The 26,702-nt window shown below is 40.4% G+C and overlaps 3 protein-coding genes across 3 annotated transcripts; 2 read left to right on the forward strand and 1 right to left on the reverse strand.

The window, feature by feature from the left end:
* Positions 1-5,589: 5,589 nt before the first annotated feature.
* On the reverse strand, positions 5,590-23,091 carry LOC124202227 (flotillin-2-like). Its single transcript, XM_046598526.1, has 10 exons — positions 22,572-23,091; positions 10,342-10,436; positions 9,703-9,924; positions 8,708-8,807; positions 8,373-8,485; positions 7,780-7,899; positions 7,391-7,605; positions 6,634-6,817; positions 6,352-6,498; positions 5,590-6,259 (listed from the first exon to the last, which is right to left on the reverse strand). The coding sequence occupies exons 1-10, from the start codon at positions 22,618-22,620 to the stop codon at positions 6,230-6,232; spliced, it is 1,275 nt and encodes a 424-aa protein (XP_046454482.1). The 5' UTR covers positions 22,621-23,091; the 3' UTR covers positions 5,590-6,229.
* On the forward strand, positions 16,207-20,867 carry LOC124202224 (glucose dehydrogenase [FAD, quinone]-like). The gene is made up of 6 exons (XM_046598523.1): positions 16,207-16,591; positions 18,016-18,288; positions 18,701-18,936; positions 19,148-19,428; positions 19,581-20,716; positions 20,791-20,867. Exons 2-6 carry the CDS (start codon positions 18,154-18,156, stop codon positions 20,860-20,862), a joined length of 1,860 nt encoding a protein of 619 aa, XP_046454479.1. The 5' UTR covers positions 16,207-16,591; positions 18,016-18,153; the 3' UTR covers positions 20,863-20,867.
* Positions 23,092-23,945: 854 nt separating the features above from the next.
* On the forward strand, positions 23,946-24,861 carry LOC124202230. Its single transcript, XM_046598530.1, has 3 exons — positions 23,946-24,221; positions 24,311-24,497; positions 24,591-24,861. Exons 1-3 carry the CDS (start codon positions 24,059-24,061, stop codon positions 24,694-24,696), a joined length of 456 nt encoding a protein of 151 aa, XP_046454486.1. The 5' UTR covers positions 23,946-24,058; the 3' UTR covers positions 24,697-24,861.
* Positions 24,862-26,702: the final 1,841 nt, after the last annotated feature.

The raw sequence follows: 26,702 nt of genomic DNA on the forward strand, positions 1-26,702 counted from the left end.
CAAAAGAATTCGATAGGCAACACAAATCCAACAGTTATAACAAATCGATCAAAAAAAAACTAGTTCATTACAAATTAATCATCTAATCTTTTATAATTCAACGATTAGACGCTGAACTACCCTCGTGTAGCCATTCCAGTGTATAATAATCCGAAAATAGAATTCTGCCGAGCTATTAATTTTCCCTACCAATAATTAATCTAGTCACGATAATAAATAACGACTTGCCTTGGAGCACAGCTGATTTCATTTCGATATAATAAAAAAAACCTTACCAAGTGTTGAAACACTTTGTCAGAAAATTTGTCTCGGAGCCAAAGAGGGGCGCTGGTTCTCGCACTTCAGTGCGGAAAGATTCCGGCCCGATAATATCGACCAAGGACCTACTTTCGTGTGTACAGCAAATTTGTTATTATAAGATTGTCGATAGCGACAGTCTGATCGAATCCGGGATATAAAATATCGTCCCAGATCATCGCCTCAACAAAATCTAAATGACGGCGTTATAAGGAAAAACGGTTTTGACATTTTTCCGGTCCTAATAAAAACACGAGGGGCTTTTTCACGATCTGTCATATTATTTCCGCGATAGAAAGAGGGCAAACTATCTCTTTCGGCTGCCGGTCTAACAATCTAAACAATCGTGGCCCAGATAATGTCCAGCCTATCCCTTGTACCGCACTACCTATACAGTCGTGGTGGAACATGTTAACTATAAGCCAACAGAGAAACGAAATTTTTCGCTAATCGCCAAAAAAGGAGTTTCGCTTCTTCCCGATGGGAGAGAAAGTCGAGCGTGTAAACGGCACTGTTGTTTCGTCTTTGATATCAATTGCGTGTCATTTTCACTCGTTTCCAAAATTTTGAAACAAATTTTTTTTGGCGCTTTTCATTCACAGAAAATTGGACGGGTTGTTGCTGTTGTGTCATGACTCATTCACGCTGTTCTGCGGCTTTGACGCTCATTATTCAAATGAGATGTTAAAAAAAATTAATTCAAGTTCTTTTCCATTGAATTCAGGGAAAAGTCACCTCTTATTAGCACTTTTAAACCTTTGATAAACAATCCAACTTTTATGACAACAACAACAAAAACAACAACTAAAAGAAAGAGAGAGATAAATATACGTGAGAGAAAGCTTTTCTGTTATTGCCGGACTCGCGTAGGGGGGTCTGTGGATCAGGTGAAAGGAACAAATTATCTGGCGGGGTTTTTGATTTGGAAGTTTTTCTCACGATGAAATTGTTTGATTCGGAGTGTGTGATATCGTGATAAAAGAAAGAAAAAACAGGCCAAAAAGGTAGCCGGGAGTTGTGTCAATTCCCGGTGAATAGGTCTTCTATCAAAAGGTGCTGGCCAAAAAATATTAAAAATAAAATAAAATGGGGAAACTGGAAAGGCGGTCCTGACCGGTTCAAGTTTAGGACTCAATTAAGGGCGTATGCCTCAATTACGTCACACACAACCGCAATAAAAGAAAGAAAGAAAGAAAGAAACAGACACACTGACAGATCAATCAAAATGTTTTTAGCACCACGTGAAAACAGGCAATCGGCGTGACAGCAGAAGAAGAAGAAGAAGACCCCTACAGCCCAAACAACCGCATCTGGTTAGGCGGGTTAACTATTTTAGTAGTATACATCCGGCGTGAAAATTGTTATCACGAAACGCCAATTTTCTCATTTCCTCAAACTCGCTGGTGGTTATATTTGATAAATTAGCATATCCGCCAAATGACGCGGCTTTCACCGACACCTATCAGCGCGTGTTCAATTAATTCTAACGATTTGATCTGATATTCTTCTAGCTATATATACTCTCCATATCCTGTTGCAGCTTTCTATATGGGATGCGATAGGATGTTGAATTCGTTTGTCTCTTTGGAGCTCCTTGTTGATGCGACCAAGGTTGAAAAAGAAAAGAATTTTTAATGTAGTTTATAGCAACGTCATCGTTGCTACAAACCGCTGACGCAATACAGTCAAAGCGCATTTTAGCAGGTTGACGGTTGTTGCTGTAAGACGATGGATGGAAACGTCAAACTTTTTTTTTTTTTAAGAATTTTATACCAAAATTACCCTGTCCATTTCCTCTTTTTCTTTTATTCTGTTATTTAAAAGATTCTGTCAATTAAACGCAGTAATTTCTGTCTAATAAAATATGTATAATGTGAAAAATAAACTTAAATGTCTTGTTGAAGAAAATCAAACCTGATAAGACTGGCGTGGTCCAGTGGTTATGGTACCCGATCATCATAATGTCATCATATGGGGTGATTTCCCCTGGCCGCTTTGTTAATACTAGTCCTACTAGCCTAATAAAGTACGATTAGTCATACTCATAAGTCCGCAAGGCAGAGTCGCTAGTCAGAGTGCCACAATGCAATTGACTAATCACAGTGTATTACGATATTGCATTGCATTGGCGGAAATAATTCCAATGACCAAAATTGATGGATCAAAACTCTACAAATGCTAAACTTTTTACAATATCTGTCTGATTTAAAAAAAATTAATTTTTCGATTGTTTTGATTTTATTAAGTTTTATTAATCGTAAATAATTTTACGGCTGCTGCTGGATGGATGGAATCGTTAAACTTTTGTTTGAAAGAATTTAATACAAAAATTTCCCTATCCATTTCCCCTTTTTTTCCGTAATCAAAAAATTCTATCAAATTAAGCGCAGCAATTTTTCTCAAATAAAATGTAAATGTGAAAAAAACTTAAATGTGTAGTTGAAAAAAATCATATTTGATAAGACTGGCATGGTCCAGTGGTTATGGTACCTGATCATCAAGATGTCATCATTGAGATGATTTCCCCTTCTTAGTAACTTAGTAAGTAGCTTTGAAGTAAGTAGTTGAGGACTCATAAGTTAGAACCCAGGTGGCCGAGCAACTATTTAAAGTGTGCAATTATCTAATCCCAGTATTACGATGATTATATACGAGGAAATCATTCCAATGACCAAAATTGATGGATCAAAACTCTACAAATGCTAAACTTTTTACAATATCTGTCTGATTTAAAAAAAATTAATTTTTCGATTGTTTTGATTTTATTAAGTTTTATTAATCGTAAATAATTTTACGGCTGCTGCTGGATGGATGGAATCGTTAAACTTTTGTTTGAAAGAATTTAATACAAAAATTTCCCTATCCATTTCCCCTTTTTTTCCGTAATCAAAAAATTCTATCAAATTAAGCGCAGCAATTTTTCTCAAATAAAATGTAAATGTGAAAAAAACTTAAATGTGTAGTTGAAAAAAATCATATTTGATAAGACTGGCATGGTCCAGTGGTTATGGTACCTGATCATCAAGATGTCATCATTGAGATGATTTCCCCTTCTTAGTAACTTAGTAAGTAGCTTTGAAGTAAGTAGTTGAGGACTCATAAGTTAGAACCCAGGTGGCCGAGCAACTATTTAAAGTGTGCAATTATCTAATCCCAGTATTACGATGATTATATACGAGGAAATCATTCCAATGACCAAAATTGATGGATCAAAACTCTACAAATGCTAAACTTTTTACAATATCTGTCTGATTTAAAAAAAATTAATTTTTCGATTGTTTTGATTTTATTAAGTTTTATTAATCGTAAATAATTTTACGGCTGCTGCTGGATGGATGGAATCGTTAAACTTTTGTTTGAAAGAATTTAATACAAAAATTTCCCTATCCATTTCCCCTTTTTTTCCGTAATCAAAAAATTCTATCAAATTAAGCGCAGCAATTTTTCTCAAATAAAATGTAAATGTGAAAAAAACTTAAATGTGTAGTTGAAAAAAATCATATTTGATAAGACTGGCATGGTCCAGTGGTTATGGTACCTGATCATCAAGATGTCATCATTGAGATGATTTCCCCTTCTTAGTAACTTAGTAAGTAGCTTTGAAGTAAGTAGTTGAGGACTCATAAGTTAGAACCCAGGTGGCCGAGCAACTATTTAAAGTGTGCAATTATCTAATCCCAGTATTACGATGATTATATACGAGGAAATCATTCCAATGACCAAAATTGATGGATCAAAACTCTACAAATGCTAAACTTTTTACAATATCTGTCTGATTTAAAAAAAATTAATTTTTCGATTGTTTTGATTTTATTAAGTTTTATTAATCGTAAATAATTTTACGGCTGCTGCTGGATGGATGGAATCGTTAAACTTTTGTTTGAAAGAATTTAATACAAAAATTTCCCTATCCATTTCCCCTTTTTTTCCGTAATCAAAAAATTCTATCAAATTAAGCGCAGCAATTTTTCTCAAATAAAATGTAAATGTGAAAAAAACTTAAATGTGTAGTTGAAAAAAATCATATTTGATAAGACTGGCATGGTCCAGTGGTTATGGTACCTGATCATCAAGATGTCATCATTGAGATGATTTCCCCTTCTTAGTAACTTAGTAAGTAGCTTTGAAGTAAGTAGTTGAGGACTCATAAGTTAGAACCCAGGTGGCCGAGCAACTATTTAAAGTGTGCAATTATCTAATCCCAGTATTACGATGATTATATACGAGGAAATCATTCCAATGACCAAAATTGATGGATCAAAACTCTACAAATGCTAAACTTTTTACATTGTCTTTTTCATTTTAAAGACATTTTTCGATTGTTTCAATGTTATTAAGTTTTATGAATTGTAAGTAAATTTGTTTGGTTGCTGCTGCTGGATGATGGATATGGCAAACGTCTAGGGAAAAAGAAAAGAAGCCGCAAATGTCTTCACCAACGCAAAAAGACAGATGCGAGAGGAAGGTCTTTCAAGTCTGGTGAACATTTCGAAACGATATCCCTCGGTCGAAAAAATGCAAAAATATTTAAAATAATTTTATTATTTAGAAAAAAATATATAAAAAAAAGGGAAGGAAATTCCCCTTATCCATTTTCTCTTTTATTTTTCTTTCCAATAAAAGAAAAAAAGTAAGTTGTTAATATGCGGCCTACTTTTTTGCCCACCAGACGTGAACACTTCGTTCTTTTTAGGTGTGTAGACGTCATCTATTATGTAGGCTGGATGACTGTACGGTCTCGATATACATCCGTATCGTGAATAGACCGCCAATAAAAATACAGCAACGTGAATGATAAACAAACACCAGGGTTTCTTTCAAAATAGAACAGACGAGGGAGAAGCTTCGATTTTGTTTTTCTCCCCGGTGAACCTGTGGAAATGTTGAGTGCCACACGTGCGGATGATTATTTCATTTCAGTCCAAAGACCCAGCCGAAAACAAAAAAAAACGATCGAACGAATTTAGAAAGAATCGGGAGAGAAAGTTCACGAAATGGCACGGTCGGTCGTGAATGCTTATGAAAATGTATTATTATTTATTTTTTTTTTTTGTTTCTTTCGATTTCAATCTGGAAACATTTTTAAAGAAGAAAACAACCAAACAGAAAAAAAAAATGAACGAACGAAAAAACTAATTCTTCCAAACTGGCTGAACGAAAAAATTCACTACAAACCAAAAATAAATTTTAAAAACGAAATTGTTTGACTGGCATAAAATTCGAATTCATGTTTGGGGGAAAATTCATTTTCCTGTTGACGAGGTGAAAAAGAAAAAAAAGAGAAGAGAGAGAAAAGAGTCACACAGTTTTTAATATGGCACTCAACTTGGACCCCGAACGCAAAACGATAAACGCAGCATCGAGCTGTGGCGCGAACGACAGTCGCGACGAAACGCGCGGGTCCCGTTCAGAACGGGCCACGCACAATTCGTCCGACTCAACAACAAAAAAAAAAAAAAAGAGAAACGACTAATAAAAAAAGAAAAATAATAAAAATCGAAAAGAATCAAGGGGTAAAGTCTAAACGCTAAAGCCTTGACACACTGACACGAAGGAGATGAAAACGGACAGTCGAAAAACACACACGGCAGGCAGGTATAATGTAAGACTCGGCGCAGTTATGATAGCAAAAAGGAGAGAAAGATTGAAAGATAGAGAGAGGTTTAAAATTATTATTTTTAAAAATTGTTGGGGAGGTTTCTTTTTAAATCTTCTTCTTCTTTTGATCTGGCAACGAAGCGCAGAGCAGCTACCGCAGGGGCGAAATCCAGTTGAATTAATTCTCTTCTAATTTAAGGTGTTTTTGAATTCTTTTGAATTTTTAAGACTATTGTTCTTTGAATTTTTGGTCACTTTGAGTTAGTTTTTTTTAATTCTTATTCAGTCAGCAAGAGGATGCGGCGAATTATGGTTGTTCCAGGTTGTTCCTCGTTCACTTGGCGCCGGGAATTTTGCGTAGGACCTTTTTTGTATGATTTTGATTCAATAGGAAATACGGACGAATGAATGAATGAATATCAAATGAATTTTGGTTTGTGAATAAAATTATTTTACGTCGGATAAATCGACTCCAGTCAGGGCTTGAATGGCGGGCGGCACCTGGGCAACGAATTTATTGATTTCGTTGGAGAAATTGGACGAGCCGCTGAGCATCACGATCTCGTCCGTCTTGGCAAGAGGAGCGGCTACTTCGGCCGCGATCTACAACAACCAAATTTCGTTTTCAACCGAGCGAAAGAAGAAAATTCGTTTGAGACTTAATTATCACGGCGGGCCGAATTGTCGGAACGGTATTTTAAAAAAATAGTTTAAAAGGCGCGGGCGTAGTTATTATACCTTTGGCAGGGCTTCAAAAACGAGAGAGAGTGTGGCCGCCTCTCCGTATTGTTTGTAAGCGGCGGCTTTGAGTCGCATGGCCTCCGCTTCGGACCGGCCGACATTTTCGATGGCCGTAGCTTCGGCCGCTCCGATGAGTTTGATCTTCTCGGCGTCGGCACGGGCCTTTTCAACCACTTGAGTCCTGATCGATGGCAAAGTGCCCAGAACAAAATTCCGTCGATTAAAAATTAATTCTATTCCTTATACATCCACCGACAGGTGACGTGCAACTAATCGGAAAAAAAAGACGAGCTGTCCTTAAAGGCAATTGCGTAATCCTCTTTCAATTCGATGAAACAAAAGGAACGAAAAAAGAATAAGCAAAAAAAAAAAAAAAAAAAAGATTTGACAAGAGTTTCTCCTGTTGTAGAGTCAAATCGAAAGGAGCAGCCCCACAGAACCCGAAGGGGATATCACGCTCATAACCATTACGGGAGAACCGTTGAATATGTAATCATATGGCCAGCGTCTATACAATGGACGGACGGATGGCGAAACATTCAAATTGGATGCAACAGTCGACGGACGTGGCATTCGCTGGACACCTCCAGGGCAACAACGGCCACAGAGTTTAATTGTTGCTCCGATTTCAGACCCCCATCAACAAATTTTAAAAGGAAAAAGGAAAAAACAAGAAAAGCCGAAAAAGGAAATATTTTGGCAAAGGGGAAAAAAGAAAAAAAGAGTTTGAAATTTGAAATAAATTTTCTCCTACCTTTGGCCCTGGGCGACGAGTTCGACTTTGAAACTTTCGGCCTCGGCGGGCAGCCGGACGGTGGCTATGAGTTCCTTTTCGCGTCGCATAATTTCCTGTTCCTCAATTTCAATTTGCTTCCGGCGCTCCACGACCGTGATTTGCATTTCTTCCGTCCGGATCTTTTGGCGAGTTTTGGCGGCCTGCAATTCGTATGCTAATTGCGCCTCGGCTTTCTAATCGTCCGACCGACATACGAACCAACGAAAGGAAAGAAGAAAATAAAAATTAATTCCATCCATCAAAATGAAATGCGATGAATAATTAAATAAATTAAAAATGTCAAAATTGCGGAAAAAGTTGACGGGTCAAATAATTAATCGTCCGTGTGAATTAATGAATGAACTCACGGCTGTGTTAATCTCCCGGTCGAAATTGGATTTCTGAAGTTTGTAGAGTCGCGTGTTGTCCTCCACTTTGGTGTCCATGTTGTACTTGACGTCCATCGAGGCTTTCTCACATTCCGCTTCCTGCATCCATCCGCACGGATCACCATGTCGTCGTTGTAGTCGTCGGGTTGACGCGGTGACGTGATTTTATTTATAAAAAAAGGGAAAGAAATGGGACAAGACGATGAAATAAATTTTTGTGTTTCGTTTTCTTTCATCACGAGATGATGGGGGGAAATGTGGGTCATCTGGAACGCCAGTCACGTCGTCCACCAGCCGACAATAACAAAAAGACACTCGTCGCGTCAAGCGCAAACACAAATACACAACGTAAGTGCAGTGCACGTTATTCCCGCCCAGGCCCAGGCCGAAACTTCAGGGGCAATTCAATTTACAACAATCGGGGAAAAGGCCGAATAAAGGGGCACCAGGTGTTTGCGTGACTTTTTTTTATTTTTAAAAAACTTGTTGTTGATGTCGACACTTGTAGAATAAATTGTAGGATCGAGTCCTACAATTATTCGTTCGTTTCATTTTGATTTCCGTGTTCTCACCCGAATTCCGGCGTCTCTGTTAGCCTGGGCGACGCCCACAGCCGCGTCTCGTTTGACATTGGCCGTCTGCGCTTTTCCCAGTGATGACAAATACTCGACGTCGTCGTAAACATCTAATAATAGTAAAAAACGTCGAATCAAACTTTGAACCAGAATATGATGGACATGAATGAAATTCCATTGAGCCAAAATTGGAAAGAAAAAAAAAACAAATTCAATCGGAAGTTGGCGATTGTCAATTTGTTTTTTCTCCTTCTTTACTGGGCCATTGGACGTGACATCAATTTCATAGCCTGTGCAAACATATAAGGCTCTTGGCTGGTCGTCGTCTGTACCTTTGATGGTGAAGGAAAGGATTTCAATGCCCATCCGGCCGACATCGGGCGCCGCCACTTCTCGTACGAGCGAAGCGAATTGGTCGCGGTCGCGGTACACCTGCGCCACGGACAAACACACATCAAAAGAATGAAACACACATATCCTATCCACGCAAGGTCTAAAGAAAACGGGAATTATGCACACATATTCGGGGAAAAAAAATAAAATCAAAAATGCAAATCACACTGGGGATATCTAGATGGGCCAAATCCAGGTTATCAGAACACCATCGATTCATGTCCAGTTCACGACGATTCGGGACAGTCAGACACAAAACGCCAACCTCCTTAACATTGACTCGTTCGCCGTGATTGAGAGCCTGGCTGTGCTGCCCATTTTGTGGCTGTGCGGTCTAATTTTAATGTGTCCTTATAGGTCGTGATTGAATTCAATAGTTGGCCGATCATTTCGCCCGACACCAAATCACCAAAATCTAAACCAGTCAACTCCTCAGCTGGTGATTGATGATGATCCCAAACGTCTTTTTATCGTGTTGGCAGTGTTGGCTCCTAGATTTTCGGTCGACCGTACTAACCTCCTAACCCAACCGAATAAGGGACAACTCGACTCGACTGACTGACTGACTGACTTGACTAGTTCATTTTGTGTTCTACATTGTCGTCATCTGTCAATTGGGGATCGTTACACCAACTCGCCAACGAAACAGAGAAACAACTCGTTAAAGTCGGCTTCTTTATAGTTATGGATATCTGCTGGTTGTTGTTGTGTAAGACAAAGTTGACTGCAGCAACAACAACAGACACCGTTATTACTGGATTTTGCGGTTTTCCCTGGGCATTTCTTTTTTCTTTATTCAGACGGACATGTCCATTTTCCCCTCTACATTTTCGGTGGACTCTCAGCGGGAGGTTTAAACGGCCAATTCGGCGGGAATTTGAAAAGAAAACAAACCAGACGGGAAACCTTGAAAAGAGCAACAACAACTATGCACCTCTTCGACGGAGAGAGTGCCTAGGATGGCGCGCAGGTGGCCTTCGAGGGTTTGAAGGATCGTTAGCTGGACTTCTTGGGAAGTTTTGCCGAGAAATTGCTCAGAGGCCGTCCGCAGTAGCTCCTTGTCCGTCATGATCTTGCACTGGGCCACTCCGGTGACCGTCAGCGGCACTCCCTGGGCCGTCTCGACGTGCTCGCACATTGGATTCAACGTCATCACCTGAATAGGAGCAAATAGAAAACAACCAAACGGAAGTCGGTGATTATTATCTTCTCACCATTTAATAAATAAGGAGCCTGGGAAAAAAATAATAAAATAAAATGTAATTTCAAAACAAAAACAACAAAAAAGTGAATCAATAGACTCTCCCGTCTCATCCGCTTCGGAAGTCGCCGGATAACGGAAACCGCAACACCAATTTCTTGGGTGTCTAAACGGATTTCAATTGTGACGTCATTGTGAAACAAATAAAACTAAAAAACTACCAAAAAAAATTTGGAGAAAGTTTTTATTTTTGAATTTTGTCGGAAATGGCGCCCTTGACTCGAATGTTTTCCACGAAGGAGCCAATTATTTATTTTATCTGTTTGAGCTGAAGCGCCAAATGGAAAATAAAATAACATTTTTGTGTTTTACCTCGAGTGACATGCGCTGGACGTCCGTTACGAGCCACCAGGCCCACGCCCATCCGCCGACGATGGTCGTCTTAGTACTGGCACCACAGCAGCCGCCTGTAATAATTATTCAATTTAATTCAAAATTAAGTCGAATGAAAATTAAATATAAAACATCAAGGGAAATTATCAGCAATTAAAACAAAATCACCCGGCAACTTTCCAAAAATTAGCAAATGCAAACTAAGAAATTCGCCACGGTCGATTCAATCAAAAAGACAAACAACACACGACCTAGTTTTCCCATTTGAAACAGATTTTTTCGCGCCTTCATCAAATCTACACAAAATCCTCCACCAATATCCAGAATAAGCCAAAAAAGAGAAAGTTTTCTCTCCATCGCGGGGGGAAAATAATTTTCCGTCGAAATTATTCGATTGCGTGGCCCGTGATGTTTCTCCCCACTCGTGTCTCTCTTTTTTCTCTCTTCATTTTCGGGGGCGCGTCCTTGGATGTTAACAACGTGAAAGTGGCCGGCAACGACTGGAACAACCACCAAACAACAGTATAAGAACAACACAACATCGAGGAGCGCCGGATAGACTTTGGAGAGCTGAGCATTTAAACAAAATCCCGTCGTGGAACATTGCGCGCGTATCCGACGGTCAGAAAATAAAAAATTTGTTAGTAGCTCTGCGCTCTGCATCTGCCACACATCCACCATATTCCTTTTTTTGGTACCACCTGTTGTGTGGTGGTAGGTTGGTCGGTGGGTGGCATAGCCTCCTTGTTCTGGTGGCAAAGACAATCGTCGAAAAACCCCAAAGACAAAAAAATCTTATTTCTTTCATCTTTTCTCAATTTTTCTGCGCTCTGGTTGGTCTTCTCTGGTTGGTTTCTTGATGATGATCAATTGGGGCGGATGGGTTGCGGATTGTTGCCATCCATCCATCTCTGTATAGACGTATTTTTGGGTGCTGCTGCTCTCTCTCTACTACTAGACATGTGTAGTAGTATTAGGAACACAACGGTACATGTACAGCAACCGATAAGATTTATATATTTCTCTCTATTATTTGTCCACTCCCAAAGAGCCCCGGAAGGTTTATTTTCCTTTCTTTACCGTTGGTCTGGCCAGTGCGAAAAATGTTTGTTGGTGAGCCTTTGGCAGATTGGAAATGGAATCTTTTTTTTCGTTTGTTTGACACCTTTCCCTTCGCTCTCTATTCTGATTTTCTCCTTTCCTTTTTCAAATTGATTTTCAAATTCTGACTTTTTTTATTTTACTCTACATTCCAGGTGTATTTTTTTGTCTTCTTCTGAATAGTTTCCACCGAAAAAAATAGGGTGGGGCTTTAATATCGTTTTGAAAGAGATAAGACGTTCGATTCTCTTTTTATTTTTTTGCTAGACAGAAATAACTTTGTGGCTTTCGGAGAAGTTGAGAGCGAGCGGCGGACCCCCACCGCGATGGAATGGGCGAAAGGCACAGCTAAAACACCCAAATACATTAAAGTACAGTAAATAAAAATCACGAATAAAAATGGGTCGGTCTTTTGGCGTGCATGCCGGGAGTCACGTGCGCATCCCTGGTCTACGAGCGGTTGACAGACGCCACCGTGTTTCGTCATCCGCGTGAAAAACGGAATTTTTCAGATCGTGAAAGTGTTGATTCTTCTTCTTCTTCTATTCAAACAACAACGGGATAATTCGTCGGGGAAAGAAACGAACGACAACGTTGGTTATTTCAAAGACTTTGCGTCATGTCTACATCGACTGGTAGACTCTCTCCCACCGTAGAATTGCGGTCAAGGCACAAGAAAGACGCTCCTCCGCATTTCCACCGGTGGAAACGGTCCCGAAAATCTACGGGTGTTGGCCACTTTTATTGTTCGTTTGACATCCGTCAACTTTTCAATCGGCCGATCGACTTTTCAAATTTTCCCGCGCTGAATTCAATGGCGCTAAATTTAAAAAATTGCAAAAAATGAATCGAAAAACAAGGGCGGCAAATTTGAATGCCGACAGTTTACGATTCGACAACTTTCGCGTAGTGAAAAGTTTTCTGCTAATAGAATCAGAGCGAATCTGACGACTAGAATCTTTTCTCCTTGTCGTCCTCCTCCCCTTTTTTTAAAAAATCTATCGACTACACAAATCGAATCGGAGATAATAAATATCTGAAATACTTTGAGAAAAGAGATGGGGAATTTTTACTAGACACGCAACACAGGGGAAAGAAGAGGAAAAACCAGTTGGACACGATACGAGCGGGACTATACGACACGACACGGTCTATTGCCTCGGCAGTTTGAATTTCAAATTATTTCCAGTTGGAGAAAGTCTTCACTTCTCCTGTTGGAATTATCCGTCTACTCTTTTTCTTGTACTTCAAAAAAAATTGAGGCGATGATTCTTACATCATTCTCACTCTAGACATTACGAATCATTTCCTTGTACGGTGAGACCGGTGGGCGGAGTAGTAGGGGCGAAAAGGAAAGAACCTGGAGGGTTTGACAATAATTACGCCATGTACCCTCTGACGCCCGACTGATTCATACGGTGGCAGCAGCCGGTGGTGGTGGTGGGAAAATGTTACGACGATTCAGGTTGAATGACTTTTCCAAAATTCAAAAATAAAATTCTACACGTCCACCATCTTTTCGGAAAAAAATAATTTGAAAAAAGTAAAAAAATTCAAAGATGATTATTCCATTTGAAATCTGTTTCAGTTTCCCTTCTCGGACGATTAACGTCAAACAAGTTAACGCATCGTCATTGCCGGGCGAAATTAAAAAAAAAGAACAAGTTTTGGAGTTCCGTTCCAGTCCAGCAACTCCACACTCGACTTCTTAGCTTCTTCTTTTGGGCTGGTGGTTAAATAAAAATTTTTTAAAAAAAGGAACGGTGCGATCCGCATCCGGCCACCCATGGAAGACGGAACAGATGAAAAAAAAGTAAATGACGTGGTCAATATTTTTTTTCTCTCGAAAGAAGAAAGAATAAAACTCTTGACAACGATGACGGCGATAATCGCTCCGAAACCGAACAGCCCCGAACCGGGACTTGTAACCGTAACAATTCTGGAACATCTGTCTCTACTGTCTGTGTTCTGTGTGTTCAGATCTTTCGTAATACCTTCGGCTTTTTTAAAATGTTGCACCAAAGTTTTCACACGCCGAAAAAATTCAACAGCCGGGATAGATCAAACCAAGAAGAACAAACAAAAATAGAAAAATTCTAGACAGATAGAAAAGATTTTTCAACCAATAATAATAATAGCCAAACCGGAAGATGACAGCCCCTACCACCATCTATAGACTAATATCAAAGAATTTCTGCCCAGACAAATCTGTTCAATTGTAGAGAGAACAGTTGAGATCTATACGACGTCATCCATCTGCTGCCCGTCCAACTCCTTTCCGTGCCACCTGACTCTCGTTCAAATATTAAAAATACAGCAACTTCATTATTTTTCAAATTCTTTTAACTGAGCTGCCAATTATCTCGATTTAGCACGGTACACAGTACACTGTGATAGCCCCGGCATTTTTGGTTTGGTGTGTTTCATTAGTCGTAACGAAAGTTCTTAATAAGGAAAATTCCGTTGTGCGTGTGTATATAAATATCCTACACACGGCTGGGGGTCCAGGGCGTCTGGCCAGGGCGAATTTCGTAGAGAAAGTCAAGCAGAAAACAAAAAAACAAAAAATGAAATAAAACGGTAAGATTTTGTTTCCAAGTTCTAGGTCACCAATTTCTCAACTCGTTGGATATCCACAACCCGAGAGAGGAAATTCAAAAGGGGAAAGAAGAAAATAAAAATCGGCGCCTACCTGACGTTCAACACGTAGACATTAACAAGAAGAAGAGAGAAGAACACCTGTACGAACGGCCTATGAATTCTCTATCATATAGGCCGTGTGTGCAGGTCCCTTTCGGGCGCATACCAGCCCAGCCGGGCATCCGAAATTCAACCTGTGCCCATGCTGGAATCGAGAACTTGACCCTTGAAAATTCTTCTTCTCCTTCTTTTTATGAATCATATTGGATGGAAAGGAAATGTGCCGGCAGCTATTTGAGAGTCTTTTCTTTAAAAAAAATCAGGGGGGTCGGCCCGGCCCGGCCCGGCCTGTGTGTCTACTATGTCTGCTGTTAAAGTTCTACCTCTAGGAGATTGAGGTCAAACGCGAGAGAGTCCAACCCGGAATCGAATAAAAATAAAATAAAACTTTTTAAATAAAATTCGGAGAGAAGGCCGTTGATATTTCTTTTAAAAAAAAGTTAATTATCGAAGCTTTGATGGATGAATTCCAATTCCGTTTTGAGCCCAAAAGGGGAAACGGTTATTTAACTTTTTCTCTTCTTCGGCCGTCCAGCTCAGCTGTGCAGCTGGCGACCGTGAAAAAAACGCAACATGTGTGAACACGAAAATTCAAAAATCCAAAAATTCACTCGCCCGAGAAAAAATAAAATAAAATAAAATAAAATTGAAAGGGAGGGAAAATTAAAAGTACCAGACGGTTCAGCTATGTTGCATATGGACTTGTGTGTGTATATACTAGCCCGTCGGCGTTCAAAAAAGATTATTACCGAATATTTTTTGAAAGAAGAAGAAGAAAAGTCCGTTCGTTTTTTGGGCTTCTTCTTCGGACACACATACATACAACAACCCGTTACGCACCTAAAAAACCGCTGGCCATCTCGTACCACCTGTTGTTCCGTCTGCCCTTGGTCCAACTGCCACAATCTTGGAATAAAGTTTGGACCCAGGCCGTCCCTGGGCGCCCATCGCACGGGTACCATTAAGCATCTCTTGCCGGCCCGTTACATTTAACAGAAAAAAAGGGAAAGAAAAGAAAGAAAACGGCAATCTCAAGTGGTTCTCTTGTGTTTGTTGAGGAAGGACTCTGCGGAATTTTAGTTTTGAAAAATATTTGACAACGCCGTTCGAATTTTTTGAAAGTGGGGGACAAAAAATTCCGTCAATAAGCGTCAAGGGGGGTGGAAAAAAAAAGCAGTTGGCTAACAAGACAAAATTTTACACGTGTCGTTTTTTATATCACGTCCAGATGATATAATAAAAAAATAAAAATCCGCAAATGATTGGGAATTCCAATAACCTCCAGGCTAACTGCAAAAAAAAACAATTGCTGTACATTTTTTTGCTTATCGTTACGTCTGATATTCGGGACGATAAATCAAAAAAGTGTTGAGGCATCAAAACAGACACACACGTATAAAAAACTGGTGTGTGTGTGTGTGTTAAGAATATCCAGTCAGTCAAGATTTTTTTTGCTCTACCAACTTGTTATACCAAACTACTTTCAATGATTATCATTATATTTGTCGGAACTTCTTGACCATCATATGCAAATAGTCGGCACCACCCACGAATTAACACGTTTAACAAACAGACGGACAAATCAAAAAGACCCTCCCCAATAGCAAAATAAAAACCGGCTCTTATTCGGCTACCGAACTTGTACCAAAACCATCGCCAAATACAAAACCGGAATTCTTTTATTACAACAAAGTTATTATTTCTTTTTCATCTGCTGATTGCTGGCCCCCCAGTCTGTCCCGGCATATTCACGCATCCCGAGCACGGGGTTTTTTGGTCTGCCTATATGTACTACATCGTCGTCGGCGGTGGCGTGTCGTCTATAGAGTATAGCGGGCAAAATAGAGAGAGAGTCCAGGAGGCGGGCAATGTTGGGAAAAAATGGCCGCAAGGACTTCCGCGTTGCTCGTTGGTGATAGTGGCGGGCGGGTTGGTGGTACCGGAGAAAGAAAAAAGAGAAAGAAGAAAGAGAAGAAAAAGAAAGAAGAAGAGAGAAAGAGAGAAATAAAATATATAAAGGGATGGCTCCTTAGGGCTCCTAGTCCCATCAGTTGCTCCCCGGCAGCCGCCACCTTCGCACGCTCATTTTCTTTACCCGCGTCACTTTTTGGAAAATTTAAAAAACTAAAATTCTTAGATTTTATTTTCCACTTGTCGATTTCCATCACCTGTTCCATTGGCATTCCACAAAAGGGGAAAACAGACGAAAATTTCGAACAAAATTCCATCGAAATGTCGAATTTCATCCAGCGGTGATCTCTCGATAAAACGGATAATATTTCACCGAAAAAATTTCAATTTAAAAAAAGGAAAGAAGAAAAAACATTCGACACCACCGCCATCCTGCTGAAAAGTGCTCAACGGTGCGTGGCTTTCGTGTTTGTGTTGTGACAGCGAATAATAAAAAAAAACGGTTTCCATCCAACAGGTGAGTCAACCCCAAAAAAAGTTGTTCAACAGTCCCCCAAGTTTCTTCTTATTCACCCAACACCCAATTAATTTAAAAAGGGGGGAGGGGGAATCAGGGTTGAAGTAGGAGAGAGTGACCTCAATCGACTTGTGTTGTTCCATCACGGGAGAAATCCAGAGTATCGTATAGATACTTCACGGAAGTTTAATCAAAGAATTATTCTCCCCTCTCCAAGAAAGACGGTGATTTTCTCATCCATCCGTGTTGTTGATGTTGTTGGTGTTTCAACATCCCCAATCATCCATCAACGGGGGCAGACCAGAACTCCGCAGTCAGTCAGTCTATACACCGCCGCCCCCTTTTGCAATCGACAACCAACCAACGGAAAACTAAAAGAAAGAAAGGTGTTGTTGTTTGTCAGTGTTGTACCGTTTTCGAAAAAAAACTACACGACCGTCAGGGAAAAGCCCAATCACAATTCGCGTGCACACACCGACCAAGATATTTACCACCGGTTACCAACCGCTCCCTCCCGCACAAGAGGAAAGTGAAAAGCGCCGGGTGGTTTTCTATTAAATGTGAAAAATCTATTCACACATAATTAATAATTATTTTCAAAAAGAAAAAAATAAAAGGGCTGGGAGTTGAAAGAATTTGTGACGATAGATCACCGTTAGTCTTAGAAAGCTTCTTTTCTGATTGCCGGTTGACCATTCGGCTTTCACACACACACACAGAGAAACAATCATGCTAATAATATACATATGTCCTCCTCCTTATTTTCTCTCAGTGGGTCCGTTAGTGTGTCTAGTTGGTTCGTCTCCTATCGAGTCCCAAAAGTTTTTGACCTCATTTTTTCTTTCGACATTTCGTCGTTGTTGTTGTTGTAGACATTTTTATACGGCACTTAATATCCCCTCGATCCCCCCCCCCCCATGGAATTGGCAAAAAGCTTTTTATTTATTTTTACTCTGCTGATTTTTTAAGTGCATTTCTTTTCTACTTTTCTTGGAGGAAAAAGAGAATTGACCGTTTGGATTATTTTTCTCCTTATTTGTCCGTGTCCATCCGTGCCCTCCATCTCTACCTCTCTACCGCTACGCTACCTACCTACCCAAATCCCCACCCTGAAAACTGGGTCAAACGACGGGCACACGCTCGTTGGGTTCAGGACTTTTACAAATGGCCTTTCCCTGTCTGTTTCTAACGGGGAATAGAGACAAAAGCTTTTCTGATAAGAAATAAAAATAAAAGACAACGGATTCAGGATCCCTATATGTGACCTGTTGACCTAGTGGTGATGATGATGTTGTCATTCATTTACAGTAAAAAACAAAACCCCAACCAAATTCTTTCTTCCGGCCAACTTCCGACCCGGAAATGTGTGACAACCGCCAAATATTTAAACTAAAACAAACAAACAAACATTTCTCTTTCGACAGATCCTGGAAAAAATATTTGGGGAGAGCCCAGTTACGTGATCCGACTTCCAGAGCGACACATTCTCGACCTCAATTGAAAATAAAAAAAAAGTTCTTTGGCCCGGAAGAAGAAAAACAAAACAAATAAAGAGAAAAAAAATGAGTTTGATCGTGCCGGCCGCAACGGCCGCAGCCACAACGGCCACCTTATGGTTCGTGCCTTTAATCGTGGCGGCCGTTTCCTTCTACCAGTACGACAAAACAGATCCGGAAGGACGACCCAAAGACACCAAGGTAAATAACAACATCCCCAACTATGTGCGGATGATCACACACACATTTGTCGTCTTCCAAAACGGCTGACTTTCTATTTCTTGCTGAACTAAACTTTGTCGACAGCCCAATGACGTCATCAGTCAACATCTCATCCTCTCGCCTCCTTAACAAGTGAACAGCAAAAATAAAAAAAAATCTCCTTTTTGTTAAAGGAGGTCGTTACATTGCGGATGAGGTGTTTCACTTAAAGTTGTTGGTCCGTCTGGCCAGCCCTCCTTTCTCTTATATGTACTCTGTATCCGTCTGTGTGCTAATAACACCCAAACACCCCCAACGTGAAGCTACTTTCCCCCCCCCCCCGACTTTACTTTTCTCTCTTACGTAATTATTTTTTGGGGTATAACGATGATGATGATTATTTGTTGGACAGGTGATTTACAAGTATTACGACTTTATCGTGATCGGGGCCGGATCGGCCGGAGCCGTTGTGGCTAATCGACTGAGCGAGCAACCCGACTGGAACGTCCTACTCTTGGAAGCCGGCGGCGACGAGACAGAAACGTCAGACGTGCCGGCCTTGGCCGCCTACTTGCAACTCTCCGAACTCGATTGGCAATACAAAACCGAACCCCAACCGACGGCCTGTCTCGCCTTCAACGACAAAAGGTACAAAAACGAAACAACAAATCAATCAGCTGGACAAATTGCTACTACTTACTACGTTACGCATTTAAACCGGTCCAGTTTTAAATCCCTGGACAACCGGTTTCTCCAAAGAATTTCCAGTCTATTAATTCCCGACCTTGTCCCCAACATTTACAACTGGGTTGATCTCTAATCAGTCTACTAATCTTTGATTATTTCTGTGCGATTGAAGATGTTCCTGGCCGCGCGGTAAAGTCCTGGGCGGCTCGTCGGTGCTCAACTACATGTTGTACGTACGTGGTAACCGGCGGGATTACGACAGCTGGGAGCAGATGGGAAATTACGGATGGGGCTACGACCACGTCCTGCCCTACTTCACCAAGTCGGAGGACAACCGCAATCCCTACCTGGCCGAATCGCCCTACCACGGAGTCGGCGGCTACCTTACCGTCCAGGAGGCCCCTTATAAAACGCCACTGGCCACCGCCTTTGTCGAAGGCGGAGTCGAATTAGGTAACAAAACCCAACAAACAAAATGTCAATCAAAAGTAGCCATACGTGACCAGATAATTTCAAATCTTTTATCGCTCTTACGTCATCACACAAATTTTATCAAAGTGAAATTGAAAGTTAATTCAATTAATTATTATTTTAAAAAAAATCAGGTTACGAGCATCGCGATGGCAACGGAGCCTATCAAACGGGATTCATGATTTCGCAGGGGACGATCCGGCGCGGATCCAGGTGCTCCACCTCCAAGGCTTTTCTGCGTCCGGTGCGGAAGCGCAAGAACCTGCACATCGCCATGCACTCGCACGTCATGCAAATCATGATCGATCCCGAGACCTACCAGGCCTACGCCGTCAAGTTCCAGCGCAAAGGCAAAATCTACATCATCCAGGCCACCAAGGAAATTGTCGTGTCGGCCGGATCCGTCAACACGCCACAGCTGCTCATGTTAAGTGGAGTCGGGCCGGCCGAGCACTTGCGAGAGCTGGGCATTCCCGTCATCGCCGATTTGCGTGTCGGCGACAACCTGCAGGATCACATCGCCGCCGGCGGAATGGTCTTCACCCTGGAACAGCCCGTCTCGCTGGTCCAGAGCCGCTTCGAGAACCTGCCCAGCATTTTGCGCTACGCCATGTTCGATTCGGGTCCGCTGACGACCCTGGGCGGCGTCGAGGGACTGGCCTGGGTCAACACCAAATACGCCAATCACAGCGACGACTGGCCGGATATCGAATTTCATTTCGTGTCCGGAACGCCGGCCGCTGATGGAGGAGCTCAAATTCGACGAGTTCACGGTGTGACGGACTTTGTTTGGGACAATTATTTCGCGCCCATCGCCTACCGAGACACTTGGTCCGTCGTGCCCATGTTGCTGAGACCCAAATCGGTCGGATACATCCGGCTGGCATCCGCTGATCCGTTCGACAAGCCGCTCATCTACCCCAACTACTTTGTCGACGACCAGGACGTCCGGGTCCTGGTCGAAGGAGTCAAAATCGGTTTGGCCCTGGGCGAGACGGCCGCCTTCAAGAAGCTGGGCACGAAATTCTGGGCCCAGCCATTCCCCGGATGCGAGCATTTGCCACTGTGGACGGACGACTACTGGGCCTGTTTCGTCCGCCACTATTCGTCCACCATTTACCATCCGACCGGAACGGCCAAAATGGGTCCTATCGGAGACCCGACGGCCGTCGTCGATCCTGAACTCAGAGTCTACGGTGTTCACAATTTGCGAGTCGTCGATTGTTCCATCATGCCCAACGTGCCTTCCGGCAACACCAACGCTCCAGCGGTAAAAATAAAAATTCGAATTTTTTAAATTTCGCGCTCAATTTCAAATTCAAATTTTTAAATTTCAACTTGCAGATTATGGTCGGAGAAAAAGGCGCCGATTTGATCAAATCTTTTTGGTTAAATTACGCAGACAAGAAAAAATAAAAATAAAAGCGACCAGGACTCCCCTGCCAAGCTGTTTTCAACCTAGTCTCATCAACTTTTTTAAAATCTCGTTGAAACCGGGACGAACAAAAAAAAAAACACCCTCTCTACACCCTCTTATCTCTCTCTCTATATATCTCTTTTAATTTTATTTGATTGCAGCGTAAGAAAGAAAAAAAAGAAAAAGAATGGTGGGGAATTGATCCCGGGCCCTTGTTGTACAGTAATTTACGTGTGTGTGTTGTGTCGACGCCCATGGAGACTCGTGAAACACATGGAACATTCATTTTTACCCAAAAAGAAGAGCAAGTGTTTTGTGTGTGTGTGTTATGTGCCCGTCAGTGTGTGTTGGCAAACTTGAGTGGAAATGCTTCAAAGTGGACACCTCACAGGTGAATTTTTAATTTTTGTGTGTGTTTTCCCCCCGCGTTTTTTTGGGAGTGTTTTTATTGAACCCTCAGGCTCGTCAAGTCACTTGGCTCATCATCCAATAACACGGAAGAAAAAAATGAATTAATTATTAAAAAATGTAAAAAAAAAAGAAAAAAAATATTCGAATTTTTTAAAAATGTTTTGCCGCCCAATTTTTGTTTTTCGAACTTTTTTTTCAATTTCACAAAATTTAGAAATCATCATCCAATTTTTCCAATTAACACGAAACTTCATAAGAGTGCCATTATATTCGTCATTTGCCCTTGATTTCACACTCCACGTGTTTTTGTGTTATTTTTTGTAGAATGTGTGAGCGAGTTTGTTTTTGTTTTGATTCAACAACAAAAATGAATGAATTAATTGAATCGTTTTTTTTTTATCTTGGGAGGGTGTCAGTGTTTTGATTTGTTTTTTTAAACAAAAAGAAAAAAATGGGTTTCCTCAATGGCCGTTTTCTCTCTGTTCTTGATGAGCTCATGATTTGAAAAAACAAAATCTAATAATTAATTAAGAAAGAAATGTTCCAAAAAGTGTCGTGTCGTCTGCAAAATTGTCAACAACAACAAAACTATAATACATTTTGTGCCTTGTAAAAAAATTACCATCTAATTGTTTTCTTTCAACCTCCCCCATACAATTATTATCGCATTTAAATAATATTGGGGTAAACAAATTTAAAAAAAAAAATAAAATAAAAAGAATGGAAGAGCTTATTATGGATGGAAAGGAAGCCGGACATGTTCCTCTTTTACACTGTCTGGATGTCCAGAAAGATTTTGGTCTGTGTGTGTCACTTGAATGTTTTCCGTTCCCTTTAGCCTTAACATTATCGTAAGAAGAAGAAGAAGGGGGGAGGGGATGAAACCATGTATGGACACACAATCATAATAATATTCCTATGTCCTCCCCCCCCCTTCTTATTATGCTGTGTCTCTACAGGGGCCCCACCCCAACCAGCACCGGTTCGATCAATAACACACCAGTCGCATTCACACAGCCCCCTATACACATCCACCACTACTAGCTCACATATAATACAGACACACAATGAATGCTTTTATAATTGAGCCAACGGGATTTTTGTTCTCGACTGGGATTTTTGATTGAACGGCCATCAAAATAGGAGCTAGCGAATCGATCGTAGGAATTAAAGAAGACGAAATTTCTTTGATTTGACGCTGTCCATTAATAGACAAGTCAAGGCTGCGAGGCGTATTTTGGCTAGGAATTTCAAGGTCGCTACTCAAAGCAAATAGAAGAGATGTGTACAAACTAACCTGAGACGACCAAAGCTTCGTTCGGTCCAACCGTGTGGATGTTGCCCATGGTGATTAAAGATATTAGTAGCAGTCGGGTGGAGAAGAATCAAGTTGAGAAAAGAACAATTTTAGTTTTCCAAACCGGCCACTTGACACACTTGAAGGGAAGTTGGCGAATGAAAACGAGTGTGCTTGGCGAGACACAGGATGCCGTGTATATATATATATTTAGTCCTGCAGGGTTTTTAATAGTTTCACTGATGGCACATGATGGTGCAACGATTAGACGACGCAGAGGAGATTTCAGCAATTCCTTCAAATAGAGCGCAACAATTTCCAGGTGTCACACACACGAGAAGAGAGATAACTGTTGTCTTCACTCATACACACACACACACACTCGTCACTTTCGTTTTCTCTCACGTATGTATACGTTCCGTGGCTTGGTTGTTACTTATCTCTTTGCATTTTATTGACAGTGGCAGGCTGGCAGCAGATCTAAACAGACGCCAATGAATAGCAACGACATCTGGTGGTTGATTTGGTTTTTCAGACGCCATCTAGCGCTCGATATTCACAACTTTTTAAAAATCGCACAAGTTTGATATCAGCAAACAGCTGACTGTTTAATTGTTTACTCATTCGGTTATATCACCAAATAACACGACGACAAACTTACCAAGTGGCTCACTGAAAACATTTTTTCGGGGGGTGAAAATGTTTGATTTATTTTTCTGCCACGTGTGCATGAATCAGGGACTCTCTCCCTACTGCGCCATCATCCTATCGCACGGCAGGTTTAAAGGCATTGAAATGAGTGACGTGTAATAAGTTGTACCAACCTTTTTGGGATTTTCATAAATTTCCCCCCACCACGTTTACTCAAAGTGGGCTCACTATTTAAGTGAAATGAAAATGTCAGCGCTTGAATTTTGTGTGCCGAGTCTATAAAATCTAGAAAAGGGGAGAAATATTCAGAGCTGAATTTAAGATACAAGATTTTTTCTCTTTTAAAAGGGGCATCGTCCCAAATTTATTGCTGCATCATCGTCATCACCTCTAGCTAGCTGAGACTTTTTTCTTACATTTTTTGAAGATGTGGTTCCATTATTTGCTTGGGGCTTGAAGCCTAGACTACTGCTGCACTTTTTTAAATGTAAAGAAAAGTGAGAAAATGTAGTTTGTAACAATTGTGCAATAAATCATTTCGCTAAATTTGAGTATTTATTACTGCGGAAATGCCTTGCATAAAGGGTTGCCGAAACTTCTTTCTCAACCCTTCCTGAAAATCCATCATGGCCGACTCTGACCAATGACGTTCGAGATTTTGATTTAGAGGAAGGGTGACGAAAAAGTTACCCCCGGAAAAGGCTAAAAGGCATATAAGCAGACGTCGCTCTAAAATCAGTTGCAATCGTTCACGTGGCGAGGTTGGAGGCTGTATTGGTCCCTTTTTTCCCGATTTTCTTGCTTCTCAATCTTCTTTCCAATTTAAGTTTTAAAATATGGAAGACTCTTCTATTCAATCTTGCCAGCGCAGTGCTTCTGATCAGTTTGATATCGATATTGAAAATGCCTTTGCCAAAATCAGCATCATACCCAATTACCCTTTACTGAAAGAAATGTCTCCTAATAAGCCCAATATGCCGACAAGATACGAAACAGTTGGTACTGATCGGCCCATTCATATGTTCAATCAGATTGCACAAATTAGACAAGTGCAATTGCAATAAGCCTTCAATTCCTTGTTTTCGCAGGAATGTTGGACGGAGAGGTCAAATCGATCGAGAATCGTGCAAATCGACAAATAGAAAACTATTTTCGACTTCGTAATCTCAGCCATTGGAAATGGAATGACGAAATCCTACCAGACGTGTTAAAATGTGTTTATACCACAACCAACAAGGATTTTGCTACGTTTTTACCTGTCGAAACGAATATTTGGTGAGTGTACATTTTTATATTGTTTAATGTCAATGTGTTGTTTGCCTAGAATTTTGGCAGTTATGCATGTTTTTTTTATATTTAAATGAATAGGGTTAGTGGCTACTTTCTGCCATGCGGATTATTTGTTGTTTGCCGAGAAATTCGATTGGCTACCGACAGTGATATTAAGGCTTTGGCCTTTTATGGAATTCCGTGAAATATGTTTTTCCAAAGCTGCGAAATTCAGCTCAAGATGTGTGACAGATGCCGAAGAAGTGTTAAGCCTTAATTTTTTTTAACGTTCAGTTTTTATTGAGTTTTTTTTTGTAATCTGTCCACACCCGATTTATAATCAGTAAAACAATTGAATCACTTCCAAAAATTATTTATCATTTTTCTACTAATGATACATTCTAACTAATGACTTAATACTTAATCTCTCATAGCACATAGCCATCACCAGTAACTCTTCCCCAAAGTTTTCTTCACCAAAAAATTTTTTTAAGAATTCAAATTACTCAAAATTGAAAATGGGTTCCATTTGATGTCACACGGTGCTAGACTACTCATGGAAGATGCTGTCAACTCATATTTGATATGTGCAATGATGATCTCATTGTTAGAAGACACATGCAATTTACATTTTGTAAGGTGGTGCAAGGTGCAAGCATGCAGGTCTAATCAAATTTACTTGTTTTGCCTTAGTTTTGTTATCATGCTTTATTATCATACGTCATACTCAGTGACATGTGACCATTTGACTCAGTTTGTAAGCAATAATGTAATTTTGGAAAAACCTCTAGTAAATCGTCAGTTGATAACGGCCTGTCTGTCGGTAACGTTTATGATCAAGTGTCCTGCATTGCATTAACAAGAGGTTATTCCGGGGGTCTTGCTTTGGATTTTAAGTGGGGATGTAAGCTTCTCAACCTGATTGACTTAACATTACGTTTTGTTGTACTCCGGAGCGACCTCATTGAGTTGTAATTTTCAACTTTATGTAAGAAGTCACGATGGAATTAACAGTTTAAAGTAGCAGTGTTATCTAAAGTTGTATATTGTCGACAAATTAATTATTTTCTTACAGATTTTGTGGAGTGCCCGTGCCCTGTAGCGTAACGTGTGATGTGTAAACAGTTTTGTTTTTATTCCTAAATGTTGATCTTTTCCTAATTAATTTTTAGTTTGTGTAACGATAGTATGTGACCTTTACGGTGGGACTAATTTCGATTTCTTACGTTCCATCATCGCTGTCGCAAGCTTCAAAATATCATCCCGAGAATGCTGGAGAAAAACAAGAATCCATAATAATGAGTAAATAGCTGATGAATGTAATGATGCTACTAAATTTTTAAAGAATTGTTTAATTGTAGGTGATCCTGTTGTTGGCCAGATAATTCCAAGCTTAAGCATTTCTGGAAACTCAACTTGAAGATAATTGACGCCCTATAGGATTGCCCCCAGCATGAATTCATCAGCTGGATGGTCCATTCTCAGCTGTACTATCAGCAAGTCCGCGTAAGTATTTGTTGTATAATAAGTGTATGGGCTTTTCTAGGAAAAAGATGCACTAAGTAAGGGAAACTGCCAAATTTTTCGTTTAGATCATGCCTTCTGTTCGTGTAGTGGCGCGTGTCCTTGTTTGGGAGCTACTGCGTTCACCTGGGAATTCAACTCTGATCCCAAGTTGCCCAGCGACACCTTATCCGACTCATCCACCCGCTTAGTCCTACTTAACATAATGGATAAACACAATACCAGGTACGCAAGGTCTTTACGGTAAAATCCATTTATTGCTTTCATCCTTCGATCTGTTGTTCCACCTTAATTTAATTTTAATTCAGATAAAATTTTTTGAATTAAGTGGATTCCCAAAATACTTGTGTCTTGTTGTAAGATGCTTTCTGCCTTTTCCAAGAATTTTCTAGTGAATTCTTTTCTTTTTGATTTTTCGTCTTTTAAGGATGTAATTGTCGGCTTCGTTATTTTATGACATGAGGGGTAGTCGAGTGGTAGAGTTGAGCATCTCGCCATATCTTCACATTTCTAAGAGGTTAAAAATATAATGAATGGGTGGAGCACAAAGGTGTTTTGAAATGAAATAATTAAGTCTTCTAATAAGCTAGTTCTTAAGACTGATACTGACTCTAGTTGCTGTTGAAAACCTTGTGTATTTTTAAATCATTCTTCAACATTGCACCCTTATTAGTTTCAAACATCAAT

The sequence above is a fragment of the Daphnia pulex genome, chromosome 9, assembly GCF_021134715.1.
Source record: "Daphnia pulex isolate KAP4 chromosome 9, ASM2113471v1".
NCBI lineage: Eukaryota > Metazoa > Arthropoda > Branchiopoda > Diplostraca > Daphniidae > Daphnia > Daphnia pulex.

What these genes read in the sequence shown, in the direction of transcription:
- LOC124202224 (XM_046598523.1), top strand. Translation starts at nt 18,154, where the DNA reads ATGAGTTTGATCGTGCCGGCCGCAACGGCCGCAGCCACAACGGCCACC. An exon ending in GACGACCCAAAGACACCAAG is followed by an intron (nt 18,289 to 18,700) that starts GTAAATAACAAC and finishes TTTGTTGGACAG; the next exon opens with GTGATTTACAAGTATTACGA. An exon ending in GCAACACCAACGCTCCAGCG is followed by an intron (nt 20,717 to 20,790) that starts GTAAAAATAAAA and finishes TTCAACTTGCAG; the next exon opens with ATTATGGTCGGAGAAAAAGG.
- LOC124202227 (XM_046598526.1), bottom strand. Translation starts at nt 22,620, where the DNA reads ATGGGCAACATCCACACGGTTGGACCGAACGAAGCTTTGGTCGTCTCA. An exon ending in CGAAGCTTTGGTCGTCTCAG is followed by an intron (nt 10,437 to 22,571) that starts GTTAGTTTGTAC and finishes TAATTATTACAG; the next exon opens with GCGGCTGCTGTGGTGCCAGT. An exon ending in TTTTTGAAGCCCTGCCAAAG is followed by an intron (nt 6,499 to 6,633) that starts GTATAATAACTA and finishes TGGTTGTTGTAG; the next exon opens with ATCGCGGCCGAAGTAGCCGC.
- LOC124202230 (XM_046598530.1), top strand. Translation starts at nt 24,059, where the DNA reads ATGGAAGACTCTTCTATTCAATCTTGCCAGCGCAGTGCTTCTGATCAG. An exon ending in GACAAGATACGAAACAGTTG is followed by an intron (nt 24,222 to 24,310) that starts GTACTGATCGGC and finishes TTGTTTTCGCAG; the next exon opens with GAATGTTGGACGGAGAGGTC. An exon ending in CCTGTCGAAACGAATATTTG is followed by an intron (nt 24,498 to 24,590) that starts GTGAGTGTACAT and finishes TTAAATGAATAG; the next exon opens with GGTTAGTGGCTACTTTCTGC.